Source organism: Trichinella spiralis (assembly GCF_000181795.1).
Source record: "Trichinella spiralis strain ISS 195 chromosome Unknown Scfld1085, whole genome shotgun sequence".
Taxonomy (NCBI): Eukaryota; Metazoa; Nematoda; class Enoplea; order Trichinellida; family Trichinellidae; genus Trichinella; species Trichinella spiralis.
The window spans coordinates 146,575-154,978 of record NW_003528024.1 but is presented as its reverse complement, the minus strand read 5'-3'; the positions used below and the strand labels follow the sequence as shown (position 1 = coordinate 154,978).

The 8,404-nt window shown below is 34.9% G+C and overlaps 5 protein-coding genes across 5 annotated transcripts; 3 read left to right on the top strand and 2 right to left on the bottom strand.

The window, feature by feature from the left end:
* Window positions 1–1,108: 1,108 nt before the first annotated feature.
* On the top strand, window positions 1,109–1,642 carry Tsp_10856 (hypothetical protein). Its single transcript, XM_003370199.1, has one exon. It carries the CDS (start codon window positions 1,109–1,111, stop codon window positions 1,640–1,642), a length of 534 nt encoding a protein of 177 aa, XP_003370247.1.
* Window positions 1,643–1,766: 124 nt separating this feature from the next.
* On the bottom strand, window positions 1,767–3,325 carry Tsp_10855 (7 transmembrane receptor). The gene is made up of 5 exons (XM_003370198.1): window positions 2,894–3,325; window positions 2,355–2,461; window positions 2,221–2,302; window positions 1,947–2,171; window positions 1,767–1,883 (listed from the first exon to the last, which is right to left on the bottom strand). Exons 1-5 carry the CDS (start codon window positions 3,323–3,325, stop codon window positions 1,767–1,769), a joined length of 963 nt encoding a protein of 320 aa, XP_003370246.1.
* A 393-nt stretch (window positions 3,326–3,718) lies between these two features.
* On the top strand, window positions 3,719–4,620 carry Tsp_10854 (conserved hypothetical protein). Its single transcript, XM_003370197.1, has 4 exons — window positions 3,719–3,768; window positions 3,834–4,117; window positions 4,193–4,275; window positions 4,330–4,620. The coding sequence occupies exons 1-4, from the start codon at window positions 3,719–3,721 to the stop codon at window positions 4,618–4,620; spliced, it is 708 nt and encodes a 235-aa protein (XP_003370245.1).
* A 975-nt stretch (window positions 4,621–5,595) lies between these two features.
* Window positions 5,596–6,185, top strand: Tsp_10853 (6-pyruvoyl tetrahydrobiopterin synthase). Its single transcript, XM_003370196.1, has 5 exons — window positions 5,596–5,672; window positions 5,708–5,774; window positions 5,812–5,937; window positions 5,966–6,058; window positions 6,120–6,185. The coding sequence occupies exons 1-5, from the start codon at window positions 5,596–5,598 to the stop codon at window positions 6,183–6,185; spliced, it is 429 nt and encodes a 142-aa protein (XP_003370244.1).
* Window positions 6,186–6,253: 68 nt separating this feature from the next.
* On the bottom strand, window positions 6,254–7,934 carry Tsp_10852 (conserved hypothetical protein). Its single transcript, XM_003370195.1, has 3 exons — window positions 7,281–7,934; window positions 6,626–7,072; window positions 6,254–6,295 (listed from the first exon to the last, which is right to left on the bottom strand). The coding sequence occupies exons 1-3, from the start codon at window positions 7,932–7,934 to the stop codon at window positions 6,254–6,256; spliced, it is 1,143 nt and encodes a 380-aa protein (XP_003370243.1).
* Between the last annotated feature and the right edge of the window lie 470 nt (window positions 7,935–8,404).

Here is an 8,404-nt window from a genome sequence, read left to right as displayed (position 1 = left end):
CGATACAGATGTAACAATTAGTTAAACTGAAAAGAATGATTTACTCATATCGTGCTATATTGAATTATTTCTCTCTATAATTGATGCCTATGATAACGAACAATTTGTTAAATATCTTATTAAATAATCAACTGAGAATAATGAACAGTTTCTGTACATAATCATTGTACAGTACTATTTCGAAATATGAAAGAAAAATTCCTTAATACATTGCACTTCCCTATAGGTATGCCATTTGTTTATCTAAGCTTATATGCAAATTTGTCGATAAATTAGAATACATCCCAAGCCCATGTGGATTAGTTTGTTATAAATTGGTAATATATTATATTTCAATCCTTTTGAATTAATTATTTTGATAAAATACAATATTTAAAGTTCATTTGCATAAGTGTAATTTCATTATGATGTACTAGGGAAAAATACAATCAAACTGCGACATGTTTGTTATCAATGGGATGCCAAATGAATAATAGGTATCGTGAACTGCATAGAATTCAATTACATGATTGTATTTTTGAAAACATGATACGTACAGTCCGCTTACAATAGACTCTCAGGTATTAATAAATATCGGCAACCGCCGCGTGAAAAATTCCTTTTTATTGGTCGATTACATGAGATAAGTCAGTGAGAAAGTATCAAATGAAAAATTTTATACACATACCGTAGTGAATTTATTCGAAATGGACGGAAAATTTTACATTTCATGAAATAATTGCAGTGCGGAGAGCATTATGAGCTCTGATCAGTATCAGCAGCGTAAAATAGAAAACTACAGATCCCGTTATGTTGAAAACCAAAAAGAAAATATGACGAAAAAATAGCTTCGCAGATTTGCAAAGGGAACAGAAATTCAGATTTGACCAATCCAATTGCGCATGAACCCGCGAATTTCCTCAGCGTGTAGATTTTGCCTAATTTCACTGCATATCAATAAAAAGTAAATAGTTATCATAAACGAATATTTTTCAAATGTTCAACTTTTTTCCTGTAATAATAAGAAGCAAATTAGTTCTTAAGTGTAACCGTTTATTTGTACCTTTGCGTATTGTATACTGTACGTGTTACAGTAATAAAATTGGGGTGAAGTTTTTGGGCATAATCGATGCCTCCGAAACGATTTTTGAAACTTCCAATAACAGTGCAATGGCCCGAAACTGATGATGAAAATGCCACTACGATTCTTCGTGGATTATCAACTCGTTTGCAATTGATAAGAAAAAAACGAAGTAAATCCGAATCTGCACTACCCGAAGCAGGTCAATGTTCAGCTGAGCGGAAAAACTTCTCCATTGGCTTAAATGAAGTAATTCGCGACCTGGAAAAGAGGCGATTGCAGGTCGCTTTATTTGATCATGACGTTGTGAAGCCGTCCGGTATTGCTTTTCAAATTGGGGCTTTGGCAGCTTCAACTGGTGTTCACACTGCTCGTTTGAATAGCTTGAATGCCGAGTTGAGCGCTGTATTGAATTATCACTCAGTTTCAGCAGTTGGAATTCGTCAAGGAGAAGATGAACTAGTTGCTCTTTTGAAACAGCATACAAGTCATGTCCTGTTACAAAAGAACGAACATGTCGATACTTTCATTCCAAAAGGGACTGTTAAAAGTAACAGATTGAAAAGGCAAAGTAAAACATAATAAATGTTTCTTTATTTCATTCGTTTTTGCAAATGCTAGACACAAACCTCATTTTTTCCTTCTGAAACTTTGTTTGCAATTGCAATTTGTACATTCGAAAATAATAGTTTTTATTTTCTTCTCACTATGTAGTGAACGTTTCACAAAGTCTATCAAATTCGTTTTCTTTTTCCTTTAAATCTGTTGTCCACAGATGGCATGCGAATTTTTCTTTCATCAAATGCACGTAGCGTTTGACAGTCTTAAATTTTAAACAATTCAGCAATCTAACGATGCAACACCGAGCAATGTTACTTATTTATACCTCATAAGATTTTCCTTGAATAAGAGATACAACAATTGCGTTGATGAATACTTCGGGGTTCTGAGAAAAGTTTTTCATATTGTCATTGGCTATTTCCTCCGCTTCCCCATATTTCCCTTGTAATACAAAACAACACAAAACTGCATTTTGCAACAGCGCAGAAGAACCATATTTTTCTTGTAACTCTTTAAAAATGTAAAATGCGTCTTGGATATTTTCATTTCCCTGAAAAAAAACATATACAGTTAAATAAATAAAACAATCGTGGACACACCAAAAACATTTTCACTGCAGCTGAAGCCATGTGAGCAATGACATTATCATCATCTAGTCTCTGCATTTTCGCGACCGTTTCCCTAAAATAAAAAGTAAAATGAAAATATTCAACTGCGAAAATGGTTTTCTTACTTTGCTTCAACTACTTGACCAATTGCCAAAAGTGAAAGTGTAGTCAAGTACAAGCAGTCTAATGATTTCCCACAAACATGAAGATAACGCAGACTATCTTCATATTTCTAAATAAATTTTATATTCATTATGAATAGTAATTATTACTGTCAGAAGGAGCCAAAAAAGTATTTAAGTATTTAAAATTCCTCCCCATGTTTACATATGCTATACTGCCAGCTGCTTTGCGCAAGTGATAATTAACTTCATCTGGAATATTTTCTCAAAATAAATCACTATCTTCTATTATTAAATTTAAAAATATACCAATAAAACCTGATGCTGCAAACTTTATCTTTTTAATAAAAAATTAAATAAACTTCATACAGCCTTAATCTACAAAAACAATGAACATATAAACGGAAACACTCATGAAAATTCAATGAAATAAAAACTCAAACGTTCAAGACAAAGCAAAAATGAAAATCCAGTATTATAACAAAAAAACATAGAAAAACAACAAATCGTATAAAATAACTTTATGAAAATAAAAAATTTACTTGTTCGTGATGCAAAATTTTTGCAATAGCAAAAATGACAGCTGAATTCCAGTGAAAACGATTCGCTATTTTTGTAAAATTCTGGACAATATCTGCTCTATAATAGACATGAATTACAATGTAATGTGAAAGTAATATAATGTATAAATAAGTGCATTGCCTCTTTTCTGTCTTTTCTAAATATTCTGCTACCATGCGAACTGCAAACAATTCCGGAGATGTTTCACTGGATGAAATATCTGCGAGTGTAATAGAAGACATTCCTTGTGCTATATTGCTACGATGGATAAAATAATCGCACTGCAATTTCACATCGATAGACGTCGTTTTCTCCTTTAATTTTGTCGCTTTCAATGAGCAGTCATAGTAATTTCCCGTGTAATACAAGTTTTTCATTTCAAAAACAGCATCACAATTCAATTCGGAAGTCATGGCCAATCTGCGTATCAACACAGAACGTGCATTAATTTTACAGTATGTATATACATTTGTACTTGATTGTTATTTAAACGCCATTATATATGACGTAATGTTAAAAATAAATAACTTATCTCGCATTAATGTGCATTTCTAACGTTTTTCAAATCGTTGGGAATGTTTTTCAGATTTGTTTATTTTGAATAATAAAATTTATCGCAGAAGTAAGAATATAAATTTGATTATCAAAAAATGTTTCATTATGATATTCTCTTCTTAATATATGGCATATTGAGTATAACGGTTTATGTAATCAACTGAAACACCCTCCTCTTTTCCAAGGTAATGAAAGGCTAGTCTGATTACATTCAATGTCTGTTGTTTCAATCCGTCCATTCACATTCATCCATGTCAACTACAAATATGGAAATTTCACTATGGAAAGATAAATACGAAAGGTTATGTCTTTCCTTTCTGTTGCAGAAAAATTTTGAACCGTTTACGATTTTTCATGCTATTTCAGGTTACTTCATTCATATACAATAACTTTAGAAAATAACCAAAAGCTTGAAGATCAGCTGTTAGCTGTGATCGAAAAAACAGAGCATGAGAAATCTTTACTCAGTCAGGAAATTGATCAGCTTGTGACAAGGATGTCCCATCTTCAACAAAAGAATGCTGATCTAACACGAGATAATGTATATTTATTATATTCATTTAATTCAAATTTCTCATACATCATTCTGCTACAGATAAGATACAAAAATGACTGTATTCTCGCAGTTCGCTTACTTCAAAACCAGCCATGTATGTATGCGAGCAGACTGCACTCGGTATATAATTAAATGGAGATTTAACTGAGTGAAATTAAATTTTTTAAAGCATGCATCTTTAAGTCCGCATCTTCTCCTGCTATTCAAAATGAAATTAGTGAAAGCTTATTAACCAACCGAACCGATGAACAGGTAAAAATTTTCAAATTTTACGAAAGCAAAAAATTATTATAAGCATTGTTCTAGACACTCATAGGCTGCAGTAGTTCCACGTTTCCACCAACAGCAGTCATTCTGACGCCCCGTGTAAAAGACAAGAAGCCTCATCCACTGGAATCTGATATTTTGCTTAGTGGCGATTCATCTCAATCTAACAGCTTGTTAAAAAGCATTTTGAAGCAGTCAAATGAGAAAGTAGAACAGGCAGTCCTGTGTAGTAAATGTGGCTGCGAAATTGTAAAAATAGACGTCCACACTCAGACAAATCCGATCGATGAAAATACAGATTGTCTTATAGATTTGAACCGTTTCTTATAAACTCGAGATATGCTGCCGACAAACTGGTGCTTCAGGTAGTGCCTTATCCTATATATATATATATATTTTTTTTTGACTGAATGGTTATATATTGAACTATTTGAAAAGATCTTAATGAAATCGATGACATAATTATAAAATAGGTAAACGGCATTTATCTGAAGTTCTCGTATTTTATACTTCAACACTACAATTCATGCTCGTTTTCGGGAAGATTGACGTAATTTCTATAAGGAAATGTTTGCTGACCTTAATAATTAATTAAACATGCGATGCTGAAATGCATACAAAATAATACGCCATAAATCTATGGAAACAAGAAAATGAAAATTTACCAATACTAGGCTTGAACTTAAAATTGTTAAAATGCACGCCTGTGCCCATGAAAAAATAAAACAGTAGACGTAGTTTAAAAAAAATAAAGCAAATCAGCTACCTGCAGAGTTTACTCCTGTATAGAAATAAAATTAAACAGAACAATTTTATAAGTTAAGAACCATACCTTACTTGCGCTTGTTTCGCTATTAATGTAGCTATTCGAAATTGAATTCAAAAATGAACATTTACTTCGTACACTGCTTTAAGTTGAACGTGATAAATAGAGAAATGATCAGGCAATATCTGTTCTAATATTAACATTCACAATTAATGCCCTACTGTAGGCAAAAATTGCACCGTTTGAACGTAATTATCGCATACTGTATGTTAAATATAGCTTTGACCTTTCAGGGCACGTGATAATTCTGTTGTCCCGATAGTTTTTATTTTAAATTTTTATCAGACCTAATAAATATTAATTTTCAGTTTCATTAATTCAATATTAGAAGCATTTTAAAAATAATCCAACGAAAGTATGAGCGAAGCTCTAATTTCACTGTACAGTATTCCCGGTATCGAAAAAAATCGACAAATACTGTTAATAGGGTGTGCAATAGAATGCAACGTAATTGTTTGACGTAATTCTTCTTGAAAGCTATGTCTTCGACGAATGTTCAACCAATCGTATATTTGACCAGATGCGAAAGTTTTTCTGCCAGTCATCGTCTACACAGGTTGATGACTGCTTGGTAATAAATTTCAATTTCAGTAGGTTCAGTTTTAGTTCACAACTTACTGATCAGCAGAATCGAGAAATCTTCGGCAAATGCAACAATGTGAATGGTCACGGTCATAATTACAAAAGTAAAACAGATTCCCTTCGGTTGGCATGCAAATAAGGCCTGCTGTGTACGTTTAGTTAAAGTGACAGTTCGAAAATCAGTCGATCCCGTCACCGGCATGGCGATGAATCTGAACGACTTGAAACTACATCTGCAGGTTATTCACATTTATTACAGTTCAATAGTTAACGTTTAAAACTTTGTGCACAGAAGGTGACCGAAGAGTTGGATCACAAAAATTTGGACAAAGATGTTGGATTTTTTCAAACCCACACCAGGTTAGTGATATGTAGACGTCAGTGGTTGTAGTGATGCGAATCTTGTCTTTATTTCATTTAGTACTGCGGAGAACATCGCATATTACGTGTGGTCGAAGCTGCAGGCTACTTGCGAATGTCTGTATGAAGTGAAAATAAAAGAGACAGAAAATAATTACGTCATCTATCGAGGAGAAAGAGGATAGTCAGTCACATTTACTTATATGCGTTACAAAATAATGCTGTGTTGAGTGTGGGCTGAAATTTAAGAAAATGAAGATAAATTAATATTCATTTATGGAGTTGATTTTTGAAAATATAATATATACAATAAATAAATAATAACAGCAATTCATAAAAGAGATGAAAGTATCATCATCTTACGACGAGGCAGTGTATATGTTCATAGGGTTTGTATCAGTAAAAACTGACAACTTGGAAATGACAATTTTTTCACACGCACTGTCATATACTGTTGTCATTGCTTTGGTCCGAAGCAAATGTATCATCCAGTATATTCTCGGGCAAAGTGAGATTAGCAATGACAGCACCCATTGGCAAAGAGGACATTGTTGATGGGCGACTAACCAACGTCGGGGTGTCACCGCTGCTAGTGGTGATACTGGTGCTGCTGCAGTTAAAAGTTGTTGCAGTCGACGTGAAACTCGACGACAACATTGCACCGAGTCCTTGGCTGTACAGTGGAAGACGAGGGGCACTGTTGCGCATGGGCAACGTGGACGTGGAACCGAATGCACGTTGAACGCCCACTATTCTCCGTATCCCGAACTGTGGATTTGACCTTCTCACGGATCGAACGGCTGTGGCAAATATTGCAGATCTTGGTTGGGTGACAGGAGTGAGAGAAGGCGGGTTGATTAAGCTGAACGATCGTGGGGCGTTTGCCGTAATAGCACGTAATGAAGACACGTGTGCTTGAGAAGCTTTGGCAAACCGATGTTCCGACGACTCGTAGACACTACTTGACGAAGCTTCCATGAGCAGTGATGGCATGGACCGATACTGACTTGTTTCCTAAATAGAAAATGCGATAAAGGTGAAAAGTTTTCACCAACGTTGCATTTAACAGTTCACGTTACTCCTGCTGAAAACGCCGCTTCACTACCATTATTATTATCAAGTGTGCTCGGTTCTCTTTTGATCAAAGGCGGCTGCTGCAATGGAAAAAGAAATTTAAATTAGCAAACCTTATTAACAGTAATTTCAAAAATTGTCAACTAACATCCGTTCCTTCGGAAAAAGGTTCTTCCTCATAATCATGAGTTAACCTTAAAGCAGAGGTGCAATGACCTCGACTGAGGCGAGTGCCGGTTCCACGTCTTCTTCTTCTTTGCTTGTAGCCAATGTAACGCATCGCTGCTGTACGCCTCAACGATGGACGCCTGTTATAAACTTTGCAAAACCGTCTCGACTCCACCATTTCAATATCTTGTTGCTGTTCCTGTTGATGTTCTTGCTCTTGCTGTTGCTGCAGTGATGCATCGTCCGAAGTTAATTCAACTCCACTCGCGGTATCCGTTGTACCGACCGAAGGCATTGTCAACGTCTGTTCAGCAGCTCTGATCATATCATACGGTGAACTATCCAGATGTACTGTTTTCGTTGCAAATGGAACATCTTTTAAGAATTGATTGTTCGAATGATGGATTGCCATTGGAAAAGGTCTCCGTCGACCACGATGCCGCACCACTTCGTACTCGACCATCAGATCGGACAAACGACAATTGGGCTTCCGATTTCTGGGCAGACGAGGTTGCTCTAACATTTGAGAACTTTGGAATTCTGAATGACTGGTGGACGGTAGAGATAAGTCAGATTTCCGTGGCCGGCCGCGCCGCTTTCTTTCCACTTTTTCCAAAACCGGCGGCTCGTCCATAATTAAGCAATAATAAAACAGACAGAGAAAGAGAGATAGAAAGAAGATACACACAAAAAACGAACTTTATCAGTGCACTTTCAACAGTGTTCTAAAATGGCAGAAAGTTTAAGCGCAAAACAAATACAAATTATCTGAAAATAAACATAAAAGAAAGACAATTACAATATCACTCATTTCAGTACAAATCATTAAATGAAAATTTGCAAACAATACTTATCAAATGAAAATTCTGAAGTCATTTCGCTGATGAAACGATTATTACTAACCAAAACGTTTACAAATAGCATTTAAAAAACAGAATAATCAAACTCATGCACTTTGGTGGACACGTTCAGTGTCAGACACGCAGTTACTTTTATCCAATGTAAATAAAATGAACACAACACTGAATACAAATAAAATGTGAAAATATGACAATAAAATTTTAAAAACAAATTACCCACTAGGAAAAACCAAACTGTACCAAC

Coding starts and splice junctions, on each gene's coding strand:
- Tsp_10856 (XM_003370199.1), top strand. CDS start 1,109: ATGCCTCCGAAACGATTTTTGAAACTTCCAATAACAGTGCAATGGCCC.
- Tsp_10855 (XM_003370198.1), bottom strand. CDS start 3,325: ATGACTTCCGAATTGAATTGTGATGCTGTTTTTGAAATGAAAAACTTG. Junction 2,303..2,354: donor GGTCAAGTAGTTGAAGCAAA/GTAAGAAAACCA, acceptor TTTTTATTTTAG/GGAAACGGTCGCGAAAATGC. Junction 1,884..1,946: donor TTCAAGGAAAATCTTATGAG/GTATAAATAAGT, acceptor TTAAAATTTAAG/ACTGTCAAACGCTACGTGCA.
- Tsp_10854 (XM_003370197.1), top strand. CDS start 3,719: ATGTCAACTACAAATATGGAAATTTCACTATGGAAAGATAAATACGAA. Junction 3,769..3,833: donor TGGAAAGATAAATACGAAAG/GTTATGTCTTTC, acceptor ATGCTATTTCAG/GTTACTTCATTCATATACAA. Junction 4,118..4,192: donor CTTACTTCAAAACCAGCCAT/GTATGTATGCGA, acceptor AATTTTTTAAAG/CATGCATCTTTAAGTCCGCA.
- Tsp_10853 (XM_003370196.1), top strand. CDS start 5,596: ATGTCTTCGACGAATGTTCAACCAATCGTATATTTGACCAGATGCGAA. Junction 5,775..5,811: donor TCTTCGGCAAATGCAACAAT/GTGAATGGTCAC, acceptor AAAGTAAAACAG/ATTCCCTTCGGTTGGCATGC. Junction 5,938..5,965: donor ACTTGAAACTACATCTGCAG/GTTATTCACATT, acceptor ACAGTTCAATAG/TTAACGTTTAAAACTTTGTG.
- Tsp_10852 (XM_003370195.1), bottom strand. CDS start 7,934: ATGGACGAGCCGCCGGTTTTGGAAAAAGTGGAAAGAAAGCGGCGCGGC. Junction 7,073..7,280: donor CTTTTTCCGAAGGAACGGAT/GTTAGTTGACAA, acceptor TTTTCTATTTAG/GAAACAAGTCAGTATCGGTC. Junction 6,296..6,625: donor GCGGTGACACCCCGACGTTG/GTTAGTCGCCCA, acceptor CTTAAATTTCAG/CCCACACTCAACACAGCATT.